General features: G+C 38.5%; 1 protein-coding gene across 3 annotated transcripts; it reads left to right on the top strand.

Annotated features, from left to right (window-relative positions):
• The first annotated feature begins 941 nt into the window (after positions 1–941).
• On the top strand, positions 942–24,440 carry LOC135783718 (cortexin domain-containing 1 protein). Of its 3 annotated transcripts, XM_065294463.2 has the most exons (3): positions 942–1,221; positions 8,562–8,631; positions 22,085–24,440. In XM_065294463.2, exon 3 carries the CDS (start codon positions 22,139–22,141, stop codon positions 22,325–22,327), a length of 189 nt encoding a protein of 62 aa, XP_065150535.1. In that variant the 5' UTR covers positions 942–1,221; positions 8,562–8,631; positions 22,085–22,138; the 3' UTR covers positions 22,328–24,440. The 3 variants fall into 3 exon arrangements, with proteins under 3 accessions (XP_065150535.1, XP_065150536.1, XP_065150537.1); XM_065294464.2 differs by lacking the exon at positions 8,562–8,631; XM_065294465.2 differs by lacking the exons at positions 942–1,221; positions 8,562–8,631 and adding an exon at positions 21,846–21,863.

The raw sequence follows: 24,440 nt of genomic DNA on the forward strand, positions 1-24,440 counted from the left end.
TTTCTTTCGGTTTTCTTATTACGATTTAACTACAGAAGAGTCAAGTTTAAATATAGGAAAAATATTAAAACTGTTTGGTTATTTTTGAGTGCGATGCTAATGGTCTAATCAGATTCAATGGATTATGCTAAGCTATGCTAAAAGTGGTACATACAGACCAGGAGATCAGCTGAATGGATTCCAAAACTGTAATAAAAATCAAATGTTTAACTCTAGGGGAGCTGGAAAATAACCCTATTATTTTGTCCCCTTTAAGGTGCTACTAATACTGTAGCTAGCAAATACAAGGATGTCACAGGCAAGAACCGTTTACATTTTTATGTCAGTGATGTTGATGCGAAGTTGATATTATTTTTTTTTTGACAATTAGCATAATTGTCACTTTGCTGAACTATTAATTTAAAGCAACGTTGTTCTTGCGTCAGCAACTTTTGCTTACAGAGCTCTTGCTTGTCCTTGTTAAACAGTGTGTTTATGGGACAGTCAGGAGGGATGACAGCCAGCAGACAGGGAGCACCTGTACCGAGAGCACAGGCTTTGACAGAAACATCCAGAATGTTGGGGAGAGGTGGGAGAGAGTTTCTGCTCGCTGTCTACTTCTATTAGCATCACCAGGCTTCTAGTGATACCTGATCATAACCCAATGACTACTGCTTTAATGTACTGAATTCATCTGGAGGAGAAATGTCTTAAAGAAAGAACTGTGAAGATATTACTCTGTGGTTCTTGACAGATTCTAAATTTAATAATATTATACATTTATAAGATTTAGTGAAAGCTGAGGTTGTTCGGCACATACATAAGACACGGATACAGTGGAAGGAATGGTATGTCAACATAAAATTATGTCTGTAATGGTCTCTCTCTCTCTCTCTCTCTCTCTCATTCTCTCATTTATAAGTACTCACACACACACTCTCTCTCCCTCTCTTTCTCTCGCTTACACACACGCACACACTCTTTCTCTCTCATTCCCTCTCTCTCTCTCTCATTTATAAGTACTTACACACACACACTTTCTCTCTCTTCCTCTCTTTCTCTCACACACGCACACACTCTTTATTTCTCTCTCTCTCTTTCTCTCAAGAAGCAATGCAGTAACAGTAAGCGCTGAAGCGCTGCAGCAGGGAAACCTACTGCCTCGATATTCCAGACCCTTCCTACCATGCATCAGGAAACACACTTTATCTACACTTTTTGCTCTACAGGATTTGACTACAGGTAGGACCATATTATTTCTCACTTCTCGTTACCACGGCAACATGCCTTTCCACGCTTTGCTGCTCTGTCTTGCATCTCATCCCTCGCATAAGCGTTGAGGAGCACATATGGAGAGCCGGGTCATCGTGCCTCTCGTCTAATATACCACCTGAAGTGAGGTTACTGTAGGTCACGCTGTTTCCTGGTTTCATGTCAAATATCAAGTAATTTGTGAATGTTTCAATGAGATGGATAATAGTGCCGAAAATAAATGTGAGGCAGTTGTTGACTTAATCTTGTATAGATTGTGATTTCATTCATGGGAAGAAAATCTAGAACGTTTTATACATTTTAAAGATATACATTTTGCTATTTGTTATTGCTTTTAATCAAGAATGAAAAGAGATTTTTTGTGTTACTTGTGGATACATTTTTTGTCCAGTATTTATGGAAAGCAATTATTACAAGGTTATTACTACAAAGCAATATATGAGCTGCTTCTCATGCAATTGTCAACATATATGCTATACATACGTGCATAGTTAAATTGCATACGTATATTGAAATAATAATTTTAAATAATATAAAATAAGAAGAAGAAATGCTCTTTTGATAAAACAGTAAATAAAACTTTCAAAAAGTTCAGTTTAACTTTATGCAAATGCATGGAAATGTAATGTAATGTGTAATGTAATGTGTAACTCCAATCATGGCAATTACTTATACAAAAATAACTTCTGACAACTAAACTTTAAGGCAAAAAAAAGCATAAAAATCGTTGTGATATTCACAAGGTTGCATAATTTATTAACCACCAAAAACATCTTTGTAAATATATATTTCTGACAGTTTGATATAATCAACCCTATTTGCTTAGCTTTAAATGTTAGCAAAATGCAGTTCATAAAAAAACTTAAATTCAGGCAAATTTCTGCTAATATAAAAACATTTACTGTAATTGTTTGTGTTAGGCTATAAAATATAAAATATTGTGCTGACAAATGCACTACATTGATCTGTGACTCAAATTGTGATGTTTAAGATTTATTAAACCACAGCTTAATCATATTTATTTTCTGCTCTGAACTAATGCCATCTTTTGCTCTCACTGCTTGTGCTGTTTATTGGAAATTTCATGTAACCCCCCCCCCCCCCTCCTCCTCACAATAAAACTGTGGGTCTTTTAAATCATAGAGGTCGAAACCTTCATGCTCAGCAGAATTTAGTGCTCAAGGGGATGAAACGTAAATTAAACTTTAAACTGTTGGTTGCAGACCTGGGGTTTATTGGGGTAGATGTGTGTAATATTTATGAACATATTGTGAGCACCAAGATCCAGCCAGACAGACAGAGCATGGCAGGAGATTTGACATAGAGAAAGGTAGAAAGATGAGAGACACTAAGACAGACATGAAACATGTGGAGTTAAATTTTAAGTGATGTTTTGGATGTACATCCTCAGTTTTGATGTGCAAAGAAAAGGCAGGTTGATATATGCCTTTGCAATGCTATCTCATGGCAATTCGTACTTATTTTACGTGGTGGTTAATTCGTATTCACTTTGTATGACCACATTTCTACATTTTTGTAAGATTTGCCTTTGACCCCGTGATGTTGGGGTATAGGGCAGGGTTTTGGTTTCGTCATTGTTTTTTTATGTTAATCATACATTTTTGTAATACGTTTAACTCTTTGTAAGAATTCATACGAAATGACACACTAGCTTTATTAATAAATAAATATATCCAAAAGTAAAATCTGTGTCAGAGTTTAGAAGTGATTAAACTCATCGTTTTTGGCGTAAGTAGCTTTGATGAACCATGCAGTGATAACAGATGTGACACTGATTAATGCTGTACTGGAAAAATTCCTAATAGTTTGTGTGTGCGCGTGTGTGTGTTCAATTGTGCCACAGCAGCACTCAGTTTAACAATAAACCTTTAAACAGGCAAACATAAACACATTTAATATGCAGCATAACCTGTTTATTCCCACAAACAGTTTTCGATTTCATGGCCAACTAGTTTTATGGTAGACAACCAGCTTGAAGATAATCTTGCCCAATCTTGTATATGTGTCAATGAAAAAACAAGCTTTAAAAACGAAAGAAATCTTTTTAAAGCCCCCATAACCTAAAAAAGGAACTTTAAATGTGTTTCAATCAGAAAATGAGTCACCAGTGTGTGTGTGTGTGCAGAAACATCCTGTTATTATTCAAATCCATCTATTCTTCTTTGTGTAATCTCCTTTAAACCACAACAGTCACATAAATCAGGCTGTTGGGAATCCCCTTGCAATGTGATGTCACATTGATTACACCCCAACCATAACCGGTCACAGTCTCCACCTTTTAAGCGTGTAGTTCAACCTTCTGCAAGAGACATGTTTTGATGTATTTTGTTGGGGCGATTGTGGACAGGTGGAGCTCGAAACCTTTTCCAAAGTGGGGAATGGCAGAAAAAGTTTGAGAAACACTGCCATTGAGGTTAAAGAAAGTCGAGACTGTCCAGTAGTATTTCTGGCATAAGTTTAAAATAATTTTAGGATGGAGGAAGTACGTTCAACTAAAGCACTGGACACAGGATAAGTCACCGCCAACACATGTTGTCAGCCGCTGGCTGAAATATGATTGGATAAATGGTCTGTCATAAATATACACTAGAAGCAGCGCAACCAAGAGAAAAGCTATGAAATGAAGATAATAGACTATTATGGAATTCATTTAATACACATTAATGAAAAAATTGCCCAGAGACTACCACTACATTAATGCAAAACGCAGTTTTGTACAATCGGACTGCATGCTTGCTGTCAGGATTTGTATCTAGAAAAATACACTGAGGCAAGGATCCAATTGCAGATGAAACAAACTTTAATAAAGATTAAATGATGGACAGAGAAAACCACTGGGTTGAGCCAGGGAGCAAAAATGTAGATAACACTGGAGATCAACAACCGCCGTGCCGGTCAGGCCGAGAAAGTCGCTAGCACACTCACTGGAGATAACAACTGCCGTGCTGGTCAGGAGGAGAAAAGTCACTAGCACACACTAGAGATCACAACCGCCAAGCTGGAGGTAGAAAACCACAGATACGAATCGGGGAGAGATGAGATGACCAATCAGCAATTAAGGCCGACAGGGATCTGGACAGCGATAACGATCTGTCACAGTGCTGCTGGATAGCGGGCATAAACAGAACTCTGGACAGCAATCGGCAATGAAGGCCGACAGATACAGCAGGGCGGCGGTCACGATATCCCTCAGTGCTGTTGGACAGTGGTCACATCCAGGATGAGGAGTAGCTGGACACCGGCAGGACAGAGAGAGGATAATCAGGAAACCAGAGCGGAGGGGAGTGGAGGTGCTGTAATCCTAGTGAGAGATGTAGAGCAAAGACCGCAGACAGAACAGGCAGGGAAAATAATAATGGACAAACAGGTCAAAAATACAAAATAATCCAATAAACGGCGAACACGACAGGACATGACAGAGGCACACAACTATGACGAACTCGCGAGGAGCAAATGAACAAAGGGAGACTAAATACCAAACGAATTGGGGAGAAAATGAGTAACAGGTGAGGGACGCAGGTGTAGGAAATCAGTGGTGATGAGATCGCCCTGGTGACAGACGCGCACGTGTGTAACTGTCAAAACACAAAACAAACACAAACACAGAGAAGAAAAAAGACAGAGCGGTCGATCAGACCAAGATCGTGACAGTACCCCCCAACGACCACCACCAGGCGGTACCTGAGGGGGCATATCTAGTCGCCGATGGAGATCTGCGATCATCCCCGGATCCAGGATGTCCCGGGCCGGAACCCAACACCTCTCCTCCGGACCGTAACCCTCCCAATCAACTTAATACTGAAAACCTCTGCCCCGTCGGCGCACATCTAGTAAAGTTCTCACTGAATAGGCAGGAGAGCCGTCCACTAATAGAGGGGTGGGGGGAGCAGGGGCAGAGGGAACCCGGTTAATGCGAGAAAAGAACACAGGCTTGACCTTGGACACATGGAAAACAGGGTGAATCCGACCGAGAGCAGGAGGCAATTTGAGCTTAAACGCCACCGGACTGACAACCTTAATAATACTGTATGGACCAAGGAACCGAGGATTCAATTTGCGAGAATGCTCTCGGAGAGGCAGATCCTTGGAAGAAAGTCATACTTTCTGCCCACAAATATAACAGGGCGCAGGTCGGCGGTGTCGGTCGGCCGCGGCTTTGGTTCGTCTGGCTGCCTGAATTAAGGCTGTTCTAGCTCTGTTCCAAGTACGCTTGCAGCGTTGAACAAAGGCTAGAGCAGACGGAACCGCCGCATCGGATTCTTGTGATGGGAACAGAGGTGGCTGAAAACCCATCGAAGCCTCGAAAGGGGACATGTTGGAGGTAAAAACAGGGAGAGAGTTATGCGCATATTCAACCCAGGGGAGCTGTTGGCACCAGGAGCTCAAAAATTGAGATGTCAGACAGCGGAGTACTCGACCGAGATCCTGATTAGCCCGTTCACATTGCCCATTGGTCTGAGGGTGATAACCTGAAGATAAGCTGGCAGTGGCGCCTATATGTCTACAGAACTCTTGCCAAAAACGGGAAATAAATTGGGGACCCCTATCAGATACCACGTCAGTAGGCAAACCATGTGTTCGGAAGACGTGTACAATTAATACCGGGGCCGTTTCTTTGGCAGAGGGCAGCTTGGGAAGGGGAATGAAATGAACCGCCTTGGAAAAACGGTCCACCACCGTCAAAATAACGGTGTTGCCTTTAGAATTAGGTAAGCCGGTAACAAAATCTATGGCTAGAGGTGACCAGGGCGGGAGGGGACAGAAAGGGGTTTTAGCAGACCAACGGGAGCTTGGTGAGAAGTCTTATTGTGAGAGCTGACAGGCTAATACAAACTGTCTGACATCTGATGCCATAGAGGGCCACCAAAATCGTTGGCGGATGGTAGTCAACGATCTCGGAACTCCAGGATTACAAACAAATTTGGACTCATGACCGCACTGGATGACCTTGGAACGGAGCGCAGCGGGGACCCACAACCAACCTGTCGGGCACTCATCTGGCACTTCCCCCTCCTGGCCGGCCTCCCTCACCCGCTGCTCGATTCCCCAGCGGAGGGCACCCACCACCCGCACCTCGCGGAGGATGGTTTCGGTCCTCTCCGCTAGGGTTATCGAACAAGCGAGAGAGGGCATCGGGCTTCGTGTTTTTAGAACATGGCCGGTACGAGAGGGAAATGTTAAAACGGTCAAAGAAGTGTGCCCAACGAGCCTGTCGCGAGGTCAATCTCCTGGCTTTATGGATGTATTCAAGATCTTTGTGACCCGTCCAAACCAGGAAAGGTTCTGAGGCACCCTCCAACCAGTGACGCCATTCGCCCAAAGTAAGTCTGATGGCCAGCAACTCCTGATTAACTATATGGTAATTGTGTTTGGCTGGGCTTAACTGGTGGGAGAAAAAGGCACAAGGATGCACCTTCCCGTCCTTGAAAGACCGCTGGAACAGAACGGCGCCTACCCCGACATCTGATGCATCAACCTGAACAATAAACTGAGCCGTAGGATCTGGAATAGAAAGCACAGGAGCAGAGATAATCTGGGACTTTAACATATCAAAGGCTTCCTGAGCCTCTCTGTTCCAGTAAAAACTCTCCTTAGTGGAAGTGAGTGCTGTAAGAGGTTTAGCAATCTGACCAAAATTTTTGATGAATCGCCGATAGAAATTAGCAAAACCCAGAAATTGTTGCACCTCCTTATGAGAGTCGAGGGTTGGCCACTCAGCGACCGCTTTGATCTTAGCAGGATCAGGATGAATCTCCTCTACGGCAATAACAAAACCCAGGAATGAAACCGACCTCCTATGAAACTTGCCCTTCTCCGCATTCACAAATAGCTGATTCTCTAGCAAACGTCGTAAAACTCTGCGAACATGCTGAGTGTGTGTATGCATAGAGGGGGAAAAGATGAGAATGCCATCCAGGTACACAAAGACAAACTTATTAATCATGTCTCTCAGCATGTTATTAACCAGCGCCTGGAAGACGGACGGAGCGCTCGTTAGCCCGAACGGTAAAAGGGAATATTCAAAATGTCCAGAGGGTGTATTAAACGCCGTCTTCCAGTCAAAAAAAAAGAAAAAATAAGAAAACAGACAGAGTGGTCGATCAGACCGAGATCGTGACACTTGCAATATGTTAGCCAGGTCTCAGGTGTTTCTGGCTTAAAAGCCAAAGAGTTTGGTAACACTTTACAATAAGGATGTATTTGTTAAAATTAGTAAATGCACTACCTAAAATAAAATGAGCAATAAAGTGAGTTAATGTTTTGTTAGTTAATGCCAATTGTTGTGCATTAACTAATGTTAACAGGTTCAACTTTTTTATATTTTAATAATGTATAAGTAAAAAGTAAAAATAACATGAACGATTAATAAATTTTGTAAAAGTATTGTTTATTAATAGGTTTTGTTAGCTAATTGTTAAGTGTCATCAAGACTTTTAAAATACAAAGACTCTAACCTTATTATGTATTCAGGACTTAACAAAACTGTCAGTAATGTAAATAATGGATAGCCCGAAGGATGTTTGACTTTCTTGTGGATTTGTTTCGATTTCAGCAGGGTCCAAGCTGATGAAACCTAATTACATTTTACATCCTCGATAACCAAATCAAACAAAATTGATAATGTCATGGTACATTAGCTTTATGATATGCATATCACAAAAATATAAATATTTGAGTTCTCAAAAGATCAGAAGTTTCAACTTTTCTGCTGACAAAGGACTTGAAACAGTCCAGATATGCCAGTGTAATTGGTTTTCATTATTATCTCAATTCACAAAAATCCCAAATGGTGGCACGCTGGCTCATTGATTCTTGCAAGAAGTTCTTGGAGTTGGCGTTGCACCATTTAGATCATACACAACTTGCAGTGTTGTTTACATTTAAACGTAACATATTGATCTTGGACTCAAAATACAAATCATTTCCTCTCACGCTTTACTTCAAAAGACATATATTTACCGACTGAAGTCATATGGATTACTTTTCTGATGATGGATATTCTTCAAACACCTGCTATACGGTGTCATTACAAAGCTAAAAATAACCAGAATATTATTACCTCCACTTTGCATCGTGCCGCATTACCACCTTGGGTGTGAATTATTGTTGAATAATTCAACAGCCTGTTGTTAATTATTCCTTAACTCTAATTCTGTTTGGTAGAAAAAATAAAGTCGTATACCTAAAATGGCATTAAGATGAGTAAATGATGGGCTAATTTTCATTTTCGGGTGAACCTTTAATGTATAACCTTGCTAAAAAATGAAGCCATTTACTTTGATTTCTAGGCTCAACGGTAACGAAGAACAGTACTGCAGGCCAGCAGGTCCATAGGAAAACCTGTAAAATTACAACAAGGTAACAAGTTTTGCATTGTCACCATTAGGATTCTGAGGATATTGATTTCCAGTTGCCAGGCTTGATTCCTCACTGACTCTTTTACACATCAACCCAGTGGCTCTCAATCACTTAATAGGCGATTCAGAGAAATTTGTTGCTGAATCAATGACTGGACGCTGTGAAATCGTGTTTGCCATCACCATTCAACTGTGTCTTACATTTTAAAAACTGTTCAGTGATTAAATCACTTGAAGTCTCTGACCTGATGGTTGCATGCTGTTTTTTTTTTTAAACAACTCTTCAAACTTTGATTTCTTTGAACATTTAGGGGCAGTTTCACAGACAGGGTTTAGATCCAAGACTAGGCCTTAGTTCTTTTAGGACATTCAAGTAGATAAACCTTACAAAAAACTATAGTGGTGTGCATACTGTATACTGTATCTTGAGACAAAACAATGGTACTAATATAAGTTAAAATATGTCAGTACAAGGTGTTTTGAAAATACAGCAGCTCAAACATGCCTTTTAGTCTAGGACTAGGATAAACCCTGTCCAGGAAACCGGTCCTTTAAGTAGGAATCTACTGATACAAAATTTCTGTGCCAGTAATGATATTCGAATTTCTACCAATACAGATAAATACCAATTTTTTTTTACTTAACGTTTCAAATTATTGTCATGAAATCCTAGGAGTGCAGAGCTCACAAACTGTAAATCTGTTGTCATTGTCACAATATTGACTGCTAGGATACAATATGCCATTATCGTCTGTGTTTTAAACACCGGCTGCTTTTATCTGCTGTTACGGACACACTGTCTGCTTTTATCTGGTTATTATAGGCCAATACATTGGTTGCATTTATCTCCCAAAACCGATTATATGCCGATACATTGTTTGCTTTCATCTGCTGATGCCGATTATAGACCGTTACAACGGTTGCTTTTACAGTATCTGCCAAAAACGATTATAGGCCGATACACTTGGTGCTTTAATCTCCCAAAACCAATTATAGGCTGATACATTGGTTGCTTTGATCTGCCAAAACCGATATGCAGATAAAACGGCTGCTTTTATACCAATTATAGGCAGATACACCATCTTCTCTCATTTGCCAATACCGATTATAGGCCGTCACATGGTCTGCTTTTATTTGACAATACCAATTATTGGCCGATAGAACATCTGCTTTATCTGCCGATACCAATTATAAGCCAATACATTGGCTGCTTTTATTTGCGATACTGATTACAGGCCAATACATCATCTGCTTTTTCCTGCCGTTACCGTTTGAAGGCCAGTATATCAGTGAATCCCTAATTCAAACAGATACATTTTGAAAGGATGGTTAATCTCCAGGTGCTATGATTTCAGGTGACACCTCCTCGTATTAGTTTTATTTACTTGCACTTTGATCCAGCCTCCATGTTTTATTCCCACATTACACTCATGCTTGGGTTGGACTAATAAAATACATCTTTAAATTTCTTCAAAATGCATTTCAGTTAACTCATTCACCGCCATTGACGAGTTATCTCGTCAAATATGAGTTAATATTTAACTAATAAATATGCCTTTCTGGACGAATTTCAAAGTGAAAGTGTAATACCGCTTTTATCCAAACCGAATTTATAAAAAACGGAAGTTAAAAAGATTTAATGATTTATTTTAACTGCCTTTATGTTTGATAGTCATTCTGAGTCTGATCTCTAACATAAATTCCTTTACAAAAACGCAATTTTTTAAGCTTTTTGCTCAAAATGTTGTATTTTTGAAGAGAAATATCCATATTTCAGTGGTTAAATTAAGTGGAAAAAGTAAATATATAATGAAGTGTTTTTTCCCCATTTTGTTTGTTTGTTTGTTTGTTTATTGTTTGTTTGAAAGCAGAAGGTGTGTTCTTTATTTGGATATAATTTGTATGTTTATATATTTATAGAAGATAATTTTTCCTGCAAGGAATTTTGTGAAACTTTTGTTAAAATCACAAAAATGCAGGTGGGCAACTTTTCTCAAAAAGGCAGGCGGTGAATGAGTTAATTTCCCTCATTGTCATTTATTTGTCCTTATGTCCTTATTCTAATTTTAATTCAAATTCTTAGGGACTTGACGGATTCAGTTTCATTCTCCACACATGTGTTGACATGGAACCAATTTTTACATTTTGTAAATTTTGTACTTGCATTAGTACCCTGCTGTTTGCCTGCACTGTTAAATATTTTTGTAGAAATTACAGTATTACCGGCAGCTGTTTGCCAGTAACTTACTGTAGATTTAAATGTATGTTATTTACTGGCAACAGTTTGTTCAAAGTTAAGTGAACATTAAACATGAACAAGTCTTTATCTGTACAGAATTAAACTAAAATAACATGCAAAATCAAGGGGGGAAAAAACAGAAAAAGGTTGATGAGGATTTCTGGTTCCCAGAATGCTTTGCATAAGGCTGTTATTTTATAGTTTTATTCTGTCAAGACAAAGACTTGTTAATGTTTAATGTTCATTTAACTATGAACAAACTGATGCCAGTAAATAACCTACATTTAAGTTATTGGCAAATAGCTGCATTACTGCAGCAAAACATTTTACAGTGTGCTGATAAGATCATTTGAAATAAAGAGGTAATTTAAATGGAGATAGTTGGGAATGTAAGTGAGAGACAAGCATGAATAAATGGAGAGTGAAGATGGACCGCAATGAAGAAAAAGTAAAAATAGAAAGTATGAAAGGATTAACGAGAGAATCGCTCCCCGGAGTTGATACAAAGCACCACAAAATAAAATTAAGATCAATTACCTCTTTGAAGGGCCTTTAATCCCCACAGACTGCATTGTAATGCCCAGAGCTACTGTGAAAGCCACGGTAAAGTGTGGGTGTGTTGTATGAGTGTGTATTTACAAGACAGTGGTGATAGATTGGCCTGAGCAGATGTCCTCTCCATCTTTTTTAATCTGAGAGATGGGCCAAGATTAGGTCGAGAATCAGGAATCAGTTTGATTAAATGTTTAAATACCAATCCAATCTATGACATTTGGTGCTTCTTATGGTTCTTGAATGTCATCTACCAAAATAAAATACTCTGAAAGCGGCACTCAGCCCTGAATCTTACTACAGCAGAACTACCGCCAAAGAAAAATGTCTTAGCTGAGCTGCGATATTGTCATCTGAATTGAATGTGATAAGTAAGGCAATAAAAGCCAAACACACCTTTCTGTTCTAGTAAACAAACAACTTTGGTTATTTTTAATGAGGCGGTCAAAAAGACAAATAATAAACTTTTTAGTTTTAATGAACTTATGTAAGCTCATGGACTAAAGTGTGAATTTTTTTTAGAAACAGCTACTGATAAGAGTACAGTAGTTCTGTGGTTCTCTGAATATAATCAAGAAACAATAAAGTTGTTTACATGCTTGTATATTTTTGCAGCAGTTTTCTGGCAACCGCTAAATTTTTTTACCATTAAAACAAGAGTCTCTCAATAGTTTATAATACTATATATATTATTCTGTATATTGTAACAGTAAAGCTGCTTATAGACTTACTTATTCATTTAGCTGATGCTTTTATCCAAAGCGAGACTTATTGTATTTTTACAGCAGTTTTCTAATGATTATTTTTTACAGTGTGGCTTTTGTGTATAATAACATGTACCGCAAACACACGATGGCACAATTATCTTCTATATAAAGAGTGATGTCAGGTCTGAGTTGTTATCTCCAATCCACACCGTAATTCCCCCATGTCATCAATCACCCCATGCAATTATTAAAACACTGCTAGGCTATTACAGCTTATGATAACACCAAGTAAAATAATTAATCTCATGACACAAAGGACCTTATAATTGAATCAGAGCTAAATAATTATTATTTTTTTTGTAGTTCTATTTTATAATAAAATCATTACATTTGTCATTTGTCTATGCTAATTATTTTAACATTTAAAAAAGTAACTTTGCAAAATATTTTTTTAATTTTTTCTCAGTAGAAATATCTAAGAATTCTTAAAGGAGCTGTGAATCAAAGAATAAATTTAAACTTAATTTTTTTGTTATATAAGAGGTAGGGATGTAACGGTATTACAAAATCATGGTACGGTAATATTCCTATGTGATGCCCGCGGTACAGTATTTATTGGGCCATATACAGGAAGGAAAAAACAAATTAAGACTTGGAAAATATGCCATAAGTGTTTATTAAACAAGACTGAACCTTACAATTTTTATAAAATGAACAAAAATAATTACACCATGTGATAAAATAAAAAAAATTAAGTTTCAGTTTAGTTTGTCAACGTTAAACAACTCCCAATCAGTCAGGTTTTAAGAATTTAGTCACTCCCTCAATTGACCTAGTTTTTTATTATTATTAATGCTAATGCTTGGTACTCCTATGAAAGCAACAGTTGTGATTGAAGAATCAAGAAAAGATGATGGGTTTTAAGATGGGTCAATTCCTGAAAACAAAAACAACCCAGTAAAAATGAAAATAGCAGCTTACCTATTGTTGTTGGGATTCTGTTTGTGTGTTTTTGAGATTTATTATTTCCTTGTCATGTGTTCTTTTATTTTACTTATTGCTACCTTTTGTTTCTTGTTTATTGTACTGGGTACTGTTTTTGATTGGGGTCTTGTCTTTGATTATGGGTTTTGATTTGCTTCATATCTTGTTTTGTTTCTTATCCTGTCTTTGTATTTGATTAGTATTGTTCCTGTGGTTTTAGTATTATTTCTAGTGTTTATGTTTGTATTTGAGTCTTGCCTGTGTCTCCTCGTGTTGATTTATTGTTACCGCCTAGTCATTTGTTACTCTGGTTACTCATTGTCTTCATGCTCCTCCCCCTTGTTTGTTGTCATGGTGTCTTATTGTTCTGGTTATTTCATTGGCTTACATTGTGTATTTATTGACTTCCTGTTCACTCCCTTGTCACGGTCCATTGTTTGATGTTACGGTGTTTGTGCCCTGAGTTTTTTTTCGTGTTTGCTTGCTTACCTGTGGATTAAATCATTTAACTGCACTTGGATCTGTCTCTCCTCATTCGTGTGCACATCGTGACAATTGTAGCTGGACCTAGAGCTGAGGTCAGCTCACTCAATACAGGGGTGCGTTTCCCAAAACCATAGTTGCTAACTAAATTAGCAACTTTGTTGGTTGCAATGCAATTTCCCATTGCCAACCAACTAAGTTGCTAACCAGGACATTTCTCAATCGGAAGTCTGCAGCCTCCAAAGGGAGGTCATGAAGACCGTCTTATTTCAGAATATTAAAATTTTTCAAGTTGACTATTATTCTTATATTGTTGTAACATGCTTATGACTTGCGAATGTAATACTCAGTTAACTTAAATACACCAGGATGCAGCCTGCATATGCAACCTAAGGAGGTTGCAGCCTTCCAATTGAGAAACGGTTTACACACTCTCCTCATTCACAGATTTACTCACACTTGTTTTTTGTATGTCCATCACATTTTGCCCTTTCTCGTTTCTTGTCACAGCGAACAAGAAATTTTTCCACACATCAGATTTAAAATTTGCATTTCTTTTGCTTCGCCACTAGACACATCCGCCATTGTTGCTCCACTTGTAGAGAGGCATCAGAGTGGCAGGCATGGGATTATGGGAATTGTAGTTCCCACGTCCCTCAGCTCGCTCCACTTGGCTGGAAAAAAACTACACGTGTTGCCCGGATGACCTTACGTTTTATTGAATCATGTGACCACGATGGTACCGGGAAAATTTGATACAGTAATACCATGGAATGTATAATACCGTTACATCCCAAATAAGAGGTCATCGTACTTAAACTGACAACTGACAAATCATTGGTGACTCACAGACTCATTGGCACCACCACATTGGTGACCCCTGCAGTAGTGGCTCAGTGGTTCATGTAAGTTGTCTACAAATCGGAAGGTTGGTGGTTCCATCCCCAGCTCCACCTGACCAAGTGTTGAGGTGTCCTTGAGCAAGACACCTAACCCCAGCTGCTCATGACAGGCTGGATGGTGCCTTGCACGGCTGACACCACTGTCGGTGTATGAATGGGTGAATGTGAGGCAAATTGTAAAGCGCTTTGGATGGCCATTGGTCTATGAAAATGCTATATAAATGCAGTCCATTTAAACATGTTACTTCAGTTCATGGTGTTTTACCCAAGGGACAACCTTCCGATCTCTCGGATGAAGCCAAAACAAGTGATTTAAACTGCAATTCATTGACGGGCCACTAGAGGCTGGCTCCAAAAGGGATTCAATTCCCATAGACCGCCATGTTGAAATGGCCAACTTTACAGCAGAAATAAATGTGTTTACAGCCTGGTACAAAAAGTATTTTTAGTCTATATAGCTAATGTTGTCCTTTATGACTTTTTTTGTAACTCATCCGTCGAAATTATGAAGTTCTGCATAATTAAGGGCGTGACCACTTGAGTGGCAGGTGAACTACCACTGCTGTAACTATCGTCAAGCCAGGCGGGTGTGGTTTCAGCAACCAGCCACCTCAGCAGCCGTTTCTCAATGTCAAGGAAGGATCCTCGGAAGCAAGAATTTAGAGGATGCTACGTCATCGACGTGCTTAAGAGGAGCCTCGCCTAGCTTCTGAAGGAAGTGACTTGTAAGGACTAGTCCTGCCAAGGAAGTATCCTTGACATCGAGAAATGGCCAGCTTCACCTACGTAATGGCAAACGTTACATGTTTATGCCACTTATTTCACTGAACTTTGAAAGGAACTCCAGCAACATTATCAATTTATATATTTCTACTTTCTGAATTTGTGATTCACATACCATATGACAGAGTCATTTTTAATCTGCTTGTCAAAAATTGGATTTGGTTTCAGTTATAAACTAAGCGAAAATTAAACCTATTTATCAGCTTTTATCTCCATTTAAATAAGACACCTCCAGAAGAAAACAGGACAGATTAATGAGCGAAAGCTATGCAGTTTTACTACAATACAGTCTGTGTAAGCCTTTTAATACACTAAATTCCTGGAATTAAACGATTTTGTGAAGCCGTCTATAAAACACTGGGGACAATCTTTTAATTTCCCTGACCACAGGCTGTCCACAGGGCTCACACACAGGGTTATTTCGGAGTTGAAAGGTTTTCCTTGCCTATGTTTTTTAGATGATGGGACAGCGCTGTAATTCTCCATTAAATTGCTAATGCCGTTGCCAAGGTTACAATTGGTCTGTGTCCTTGAGTGAACAACAATTACTGTTTCTATAAGAATCAACAGCAGGTCTCATGAAGGACTGGATCACACAGCTGTGAAAATGTTCCCGGTCTTGAATGTGGGGATAATCCTCAAACTTGCTGATGCAGAGGAAATATCGTACAGCCCAGACTTGCCTGGGGTGAATTCTCAACTAGGTCTCTCAGATTGAAAATTTGTTGCATTTAGATTTAATTTGAACAGCCCCAAGCGACCGTCTCTCCAGGGTTTGTTGACATTGGCATGCGCTGAGCACCAACATCTCAAGGACCATTCACAAGGAACGAAAAAGTTAGATGATAAGCAAGTAAACAGATGTATTTACAAGTGATTTGATACCGCTGCAAATAAAAACAATTAATAATAAAATGAGTGATGCTTTAAAATGATCTATTACATAAAAGTATGATGCAATTCACATTATAAAATACTTTATTTGAAATATTTTATGCTGTTAGCTGTTTATTTACATGATGGCGGCTTTTTGGTGTCATGAAAATCTTGTCTTTTAAAGACATTTAAACTACATAAACGCAAATCTATGATAACAGTGAATCAAGTTCCAAGTAAATAACAGTCTAATCAAATGAGATTAATTTGGCAGCATTACAAATAATACAGTAATTACTACGTTTATAATAGCATTTAATATAAATATCTATTAATTTGCACAATTAATTCTTGATCTATATCAAGGGTCTTCAACCTTTTTGTGAGCAAGGGCTACGACAATGGATAAAGCAATCTGGAGGGCTACTTTTTTATATAGTCTACTATAAACTTTTTTGTTTTACTTGTTGATTTTATTTTATTTTACTTGTTGTTTTATCACTACCGAGCCCCTAAGGTGACATTGGAGTAAAAAAATCTTTAGTTTTTATGTGCTCACGTGAAAATTTTGCGTGCTCACCTGAGCATGTAAAAGTTTCACGCTAAATTTTCACATGAGCACATGAAACTAAACGTTAGTTTTTTTTACTCAAATGTCACCTTAGGGCTCGGTGCTCAAGTCAAACTTTTATGTGCTCATGCGAAACCTTCGTGTGGAGATTTTTTTTAAAGTTTAGTTTTGCGTGTGCACGTGAAACTTTCTTGTGCGCACATGAAACTTTCGCTTTTACGTGTACATGCGAAACTAAACGTGATAGTTTCACGTGCGCACGCAAAAGTTTCATGTGCGCGATAGTTTTACGTGCACACACGATAGTTTCATGTGCGAACGCGAAATCAAACTTTATTTAATTTTTGCTCCATGTCCCCTTAGGGGCTCCGTATATCATTGCTTAAAATGTTAACATACATAAAAGAAGCCAAGCTTATGTAAAAATATGTAATAAATAAATATTAAACTCAGGGTATTTGTAGAATGTGCTTTGACTCCAAGCGGGCAATCTGGGCAATCCTTTACTAGAAATGTGATATTCTGCTTGCACTAATGTTCTGCAAAAGTTAAAGACACAACGTTTTTGATCCATTATGTTGGTAGAGATTTTATTGGGTTATAAAGGGCCATTAAGTTTATATTGGGATTCTGGGATCCCAATTCACCTCATGTACTTGGTGAACCGTTACATATTGTATTTTGCTCAAATCCACTGTTTTGAAAAACAAGATATTTTCTGTGTATTCAGTTGAGTATATCACAGAACAAGTTTTCACTTTATTACTTAGCTGAAATATACCAAGAAGGCACACAATCCTTTATAAAAGGGTTTTCTATGAACTTGTTCATAAAATATGAAAGAGAAATGTAGGGCTTTTCAGCAAAATTATATAAAAGGATATAAAAACTGTCAAGAAATCATAACTTAATTATAAAAATGAAAATATGAAGAAAATGCTATTGAAAAAATGCTATTTCTTAACTGAATTAAAAGAAAAGACAACATGAAACAAAAAACCTCTCTGTCGTTGTTTGTGCTTTTTGTGGCATAAAACACTTAGCCATTAACTGTACGTATTGTCACTTAAATAGACTTCAGCTAGGGTTGTACTTTCATTGTTGCTGAAATAATTCAATAAAGCAGTATTGTTGCTTATGGTGAAATCACAGTGACCTTTCCAGCTGCCTTAGTTTAGAAAGTATTTTTATTTTCTCCAAAGATCTTTAAAAAAATCTTTATTAAAAAGTTCTATATGAACCAAAACATCGAGCTCCAAAATCATCAACATTATAAACTTTGTGTCATGATCCTGTCAGCCCTGTATGTCTTATGTGTTCATGTGACAGGGTCATGACAGCCCTCACTGTTGTCTTGTTTTGTGTGGAGAGTCATGTGGCCTGTGTTTATGTTTTGTGTGCCTCGTGCTCTCCTGTCTTAAGTCTTGACTCCGCCCCCTCGTTGCCTTGTTAATTATTCATTATTAGTTTACACCCTTCATCTGTGTGTCCTCGTTCCCTAGTTTAGTTCTTCCCTATTTTTAGCCATTGTGTGTGATGTCCTGTGTCGGATCATTGTGTGAGTCACGTTTGACGCTGTCATGGGTCCTGGTTTGGTTTGCCATGTCTTGTATGTTATCATTTCTATTCTTGCCTTGTTTACCCCCTCGAGGGTGTTTTTGTTATATAATAAAAGTCTTTTGGTTGAGAGCTGTCTGCACTTGGGTTCTGTCTTCCCCATCCCTGACACTTTGATCTGAAAAAGTCAAAAGTACAGTACACTTATTAGATGATGTACAGTGCATGTACAATATTAACTCATTCCCCGCCAGAATGTTTTGTGAGTTTCCCAAAAGTTTTTCAAAACGCCTTCCAGGAACATTTTCTTCTATAAATATATAGACTTATAAAATTAAAGAACAGACCATCTGATTTCAAATAAACAAAATGGGGGGGGGTCTTCCTATTTGTTCAAAGTTAAATAAACATGAAAAATTGTCTTAGATTCCTCTCCCTTTTTCTTTCAGTCTATACAAGAGATTGAGGTACTTGAGGAATTACTCAGCCTGGATATTCACAAATCAGCTGAATTGGATGAATTAGATTCATTCTTTTTAAAGAAATCAGTATATATTATTGCAGCACCTATTACTTGCATTTTTAATCTCTCACTCCATACTGGTGTTTTCCTGAGGGATTGGAAATCTGCTGCTATAACCCCACTTTTAAAGAGGATGATAAGTCAGACTTAAACTGCTATAGACCTATTTCCATATTGCCATGTCTCTCTAAAATATTGGAGAAGTTTGACAATAAGCAGCTTAAATTCAACAGTTTAAACACTATGAAAATGAAATTAAATAAAATTAGAATAATATAAATGGGACAAAAGTAAGTGTTGATTTCGTCCCAACAGTATCTCCTTACATTTAAACCCGATTTACTTCAAACTTCAGGATGTGTTAGAGCACTAAATAACCTGTAGATTGATGAAACGAGAAACACAACGCGTTATAGGAATACAATGGCCGCTTTTGGAATTTACTTATGGTTGAAAACACCTTTCTGGTGCACCAAGCATGCATCGCATTATGAAACTATTCTTTATGACCTTTTGTAGTGTAAACATAGACCGAACTTGAGGCCACGCGTAATCTGCCTCTGATAGATTGCATAGGTCATCCTCCACTTCAGTCATCTCCTTTCATCTACGTGCCTAAAGGGTGATACGTAGCCTCCTCTCGCAACGCACGCAGCCTCTCTAACGTCTCGCGAGACTTTCGAACAAGCCGTATAAACTTAAAAAATATATATTCATTAATTATTACCATTTGACATAGCGCAGTAACGCCAACGAATGTAGCGAAGTAAAAGTACAGTTTTTTCACTAGAAATATACTTGAGTAAAAGTAAAAAGTAGTCATTCTTAAATTTACTCTAAAAGTATTAGTTTCCCAAAAAAATTACTTAAGTAAAGGAGTTTCGTCGAGGGGGAGTAGTGACATCGGGGTTCACTTCCCATCAGCCCCGATGTCTCTTGGGGACCACCGTGAGGGATCGCTCGCTCCTGCGGGAGGAGGATCGGCCCAGGCAGTCCCCCAACGGTTGAGTCGTCGTCGACGGTCCCTCGGAGGACCACCATCCTGCTCGCAGGGGGATCCGGAACGGACCACGCCCGATCATTTCCCCGGGGTGGCTACAGAGAGTCTCCGTTTCCGCGAGGGGATGGGAGATAATTTCCGGGGGCATCTGATCGTCGACGATTCCCAGGAGGGGGGTAATTCGTCTGCCTCGGTTCTCGGAGCGATCGCTCCGGTTCTCCTGGCGCAGTCCGGCCAACCGTCCTGTTGGTCTCATCCCGGCGGCTGCCGGCTTCGCCAGGGTCCCCAAGCCCTCCACCCCTCCCTTGGACTCTCGCTACCAGACTTTGTTTTTGTTGTGTTTTATGTGAGTGTCTGGTAGCCACTCGTAGAGGGGAGGGTAATGTCACGGTTAATCCGTGTCATGTCTTGTCTCTGTTCCGATTGTTATCACCTGGACATTCATTGATTAATTAACTGCCTCATCACACCTGTTTGTCATTTAGTCTGTGTGTATATATACCTCTGTCTTCTGTTTGCTCACTGCTGGATCATTGTCATTACTACCCTGTCTGTTCCCTGTATTGGATGTTCCTGTGTTACTCCTCGTGTTTTGTTCCAGTTTTATTATTAAATGTTATTTATTTGTCCGAACCTTGCGTTTGCGTCCTGTCTCTCCTTCCGTGTCGTGACAGACACAAACTGTTATTCTTGCTTTTGCTATTATTGTAAATAATGGGATTGTGCAATACTGTTATTTTCCTTCACCTGAAAAGGTCACTCTGTGACGTATTGATCACCCATTGGTCTCACATTCAAAGGTCAAGTTCACCAAACTTTTTTTGGTCCGCACTATTTTGCATTCGTGTAATGGAAAGAAAAGTTCGGTGTGGCCGCGGCATTATTTTTCCCTAAATTAATCCATCCGGTATTTACAATACGTAACCACTCAAGCTCCAGCGTTCAACCAAACCCAAAAAACAGATGAAGCCTGTTACATGAATCAAGCTGTGATCTGTTTAGATTCTGTGATTTGTTTATTGTTGTCTTGGTTAAATCAGATTTCAGTCTCAGATTTGCCTATTTTCAAGTTTTACAAAAGACTTTAAGGTGCTCAGACTGTGAAATATCTGAGAGTTTAAAGATAAAAATCTAAAGCAGAGTTAATTATTAAATTAAATTAGATTTTTATTAAGCCTAATAACGCTTATAAGAGTAATATTCCTGTAATGATGACTCAACAAGCTACAAGAAGTTTTGACCCAGTGTTTTAAATGTAAAGGTCCCATTTTTCCTGTGTTTTCAATCAGAAATATGTAACGTAATACATAGTTCTGATTGTGTAGCTGGATTAGTGTGTTGTGATTCGACAGCGGTTTAGCTTAGCTGGTATTCAAAAACTTAGAATATTAACGTCATATATCCAGGAAGGAGAGGGCTGGAGTCCAAATCGGCCGTGTAGTCCTTGAAAGCGAATTCTGTTAAGAAAACAAATCACTTGGCATTGAACTTTGAGCTTTATAATTTTGCAGGCATTATTTATGCTCTAATAGCAACATTACACACCAACTTAAGTTTGAAAAATGGGATCCTGAAAAACGGCCCCTTAAATGCTTCAAAATAAAAGCTTTCTTGGTTGTATCATTTTCTTTATTTATATCTTCATACTCTGAGGGGCAGGATCATGATTATTAATTGCTGTGAGGTAAAGCCTACAGAAGGTTACAGAATGAGATGATTTATTCTGCAACACTGTCTGTGGTCATTGTGACATCACAAATGATGTCATAATCCAGGGTTTTTTGTCAGCCAAACCCCAATTGACCTAAATTATTTACTTAAAGTATACTCCTGAGATTTAAAGTAAATATTTCATTACTTTAATAACACATTTGCATGTTTTGAGGTTTTTATTAGTATTTTACATACTTATTGTTATTATTACCTGTTATTGGATCTTCTTTGTTAGTAGTGTTTCATTTAGATTATTACATTTTTATCCTGTCTTTAAGGATACACATAGAAACAAACAGTCTCAATCTGCATTTTTGCTCACTGAAGCATTTTCAATAAGGCTGTAAGTCTGTAAGTTTAATGCATGGTTTGTGAGCGCTTTATTTTTTTATCACCATGTGCATAATTTAAATTACATCATGGATCTTCATTATCACTAACATTACATTCATAGTGCCTGGTTAAAGATCTCAGTACTTATTCCTAAACCTCATTTATTAAACTTTTGTAAATCAGACCAAACAGCTTCTCTTTCTTTCTTTCTCTTTCTGTCTGTACTGACAGATAAGTAATCAGGATGGTAGCAGCGGACCAGACCGATGTGGACAGACCAAAGCGATGGAGGAGACCACTCCAGACCCCGCTTTTGTGGACGTGGACCAGGGTCTGACTCTGGCAGGCATCGCTTTCCTCTGCCTGCTGCTGGTTGCAATGATCATACGCTGTGCCAAAGTCATTATGGACCCATACAGCGCCATACCCACGTCCACTTGGGAGGAGCAACACTTGGATGATTCGCAGATCTGAGTCGGCAGAAAAAGACAAATATGCTTGCACACTAGCCGAAACATTGAGTTAAATCAGGCCATGAAATTTGTGGAAACCCAAACTCATGTTCCAACAGCACGTGGGATCTCCAAATTGGTCATCTTCTTATATATGTCAATGCACATTCACATACATGAAGAATCAGAAAGTTTCCTTGGATCTGAATGCATCTTTACACCAATAAATGTTGATACCCATGTTCTCTCTACTGCATACTATATCTATCTGTACTGTCCTGCAGAGCAAAGTAACAAAAAACTAAAGCACACAAAGTCATCATGTCAGTCAAACCTCAGCTCAGACCAAACCTAATGCATCCGATAAAACATGGAAAGCAATGCACCTTGTTTGCAATTTGTAATTAGAAATGCAAGTTCACAAATCTATTTTTTTTAAAATAGTAATGATTTAATTAAAATCAGGCATGTGAATGCAAACACAAGTTTTAGTCAATTTTGTGTGCTGAATTTGAAACGCATTTGATCACAATTTATAACAAAAGTATGTGTGTCATTCCCGTAACAGCTATAGTTGGCATAAACTTTGTCTTTAATATTCATTTCATTTTCAGGACAGCTGCTGCTAGGCTGTTAACCCTGGAGAACCCATGGGTCAAATTTGGCCAATGTTAATTAATGCTAAGAGAAGGGTTCTTGGGTTCTCCAGGGTTAAAGAAACAGTTTGGAGAGAATCTTACAGGGTTAGTTAAGGCTAGTTAAACTGCCTTTAAAGCTTAAGAAACACTGCGTGTTCGGTATGCCCAGCAGAGGCCCAACAATTACATTTAAATGCTTGTGTAAGGTATGTTTGCAAGAAAATGAACACTGTACTCTGGTTTAAATGACATTTTAGAGAAACATCAATGCCATTAATGTTGCAACTTCCTTTAACTTTTTCATTTTGACCAAAGCATCTAAATTTATCGGTTCTTGCAATCTATGTCATTATGGTTTGATTTTGTTGTCTTTGTTTAAAGGTGCAAAAGAGGATGTTTGTTTTATACATTTTTGCAATATTACTTGAAACTGTCTGTACTACATGATAAAAGACTATTTATTAGCTGCACTGAAAGTAATAATATTAATATACGTCATCTGTGCACAAGATAGGGCCTTAAAAACATCAGCCAATTGCTCATGCGGTCATCGCATCAGCGATTGGCCCTCTGGCTTGTCAATCACTGCCATTACGATCCTTGTGAGAGACGTGCGCGCTCCAGTAACTTTACACAGGCGACGCATGCTCATACAGTAGCGCATGAAACTCCGTCTTAAGTTTCGGTTTGTTTTCATTGTCGATCCTGCTTTCCTCCTCGAATTTGCACAATGGAAGAGAAAAGACCAGGAGGAGGACGCAAAAGAAAAACTTTTTTAAAGCCGCTCAGAATAGGACAAAATTCTCAGAAGAACGTAATGTAACCAGAGTCGTTATTGTCGAAACATTTCAACGCTGGAGAGCAAGGAACAGAGAGGTATCAAGACAGACGAGCAGTTCGCAAAAATTCTTCTCAACAGGTAACAGTGATTATTCTTTCTTTGTGGAATAATTATTGTTGTACTGTTATTCAGGTATATTGACGTTGTTCTTGTACTGTAGTTGTAAGGCAGTGACCAGTCTGCTACATGCTAGTTGAAATGGGAGTAGCGTCGACTGATCTAACGTTACGTCTTATGTGTTTATTATCATATCATTTCACATAATGAATCCACTGACGCGACACAGCATATGCCGGTGGTAAACAAACACTCAAATATTTGTGCACGAGTTTTGGAAGGCGTCCCTAGAAATGAGCTGTGAAGGAGGGAGGCTGTTCTTACGCATGCGCTCATTTAAAAAACTCAGTAACCGTTTTGGGATTCTCAGTCTGCGAAAAACATCCTCTTTTGCGCCTTTAAATGTACATATTTCAGAGAGCTCTCTTCTACAATGCATGGTAATAAGTGCCTGAGCTGAAATAATAAATAAAGTTATGAATGAATTTCTCTTTGATGGCTGTACTGTTCTAACGCAAAGTGAATTGACCCAACAAAAAGCCAGTATTTATGTCTGATTAGAAATGTTGCTAATAAATTCACATCTTAAGTCTGAAACA

This window comes from Paramisgurnus dabryanus, chromosome 2 (genome assembly GCF_030506205.2).
Source record: "Paramisgurnus dabryanus chromosome 2, PD_genome_1.1, whole genome shotgun sequence".
Classification (NCBI taxonomy): Eukaryota; Metazoa; Chordata; class Actinopteri; order Cypriniformes; family Cobitidae; genus Paramisgurnus; species Paramisgurnus dabryanus.

Excerpts from the sequence above, each read along its gene's own strand:
- LOC135783718 (XM_065294463.2), top strand. The coding sequence starts at position 22,139 with ATGGAGGAGACCACTCCAGACCCCGCTTTTGTGGACGTGGACCAGGGT.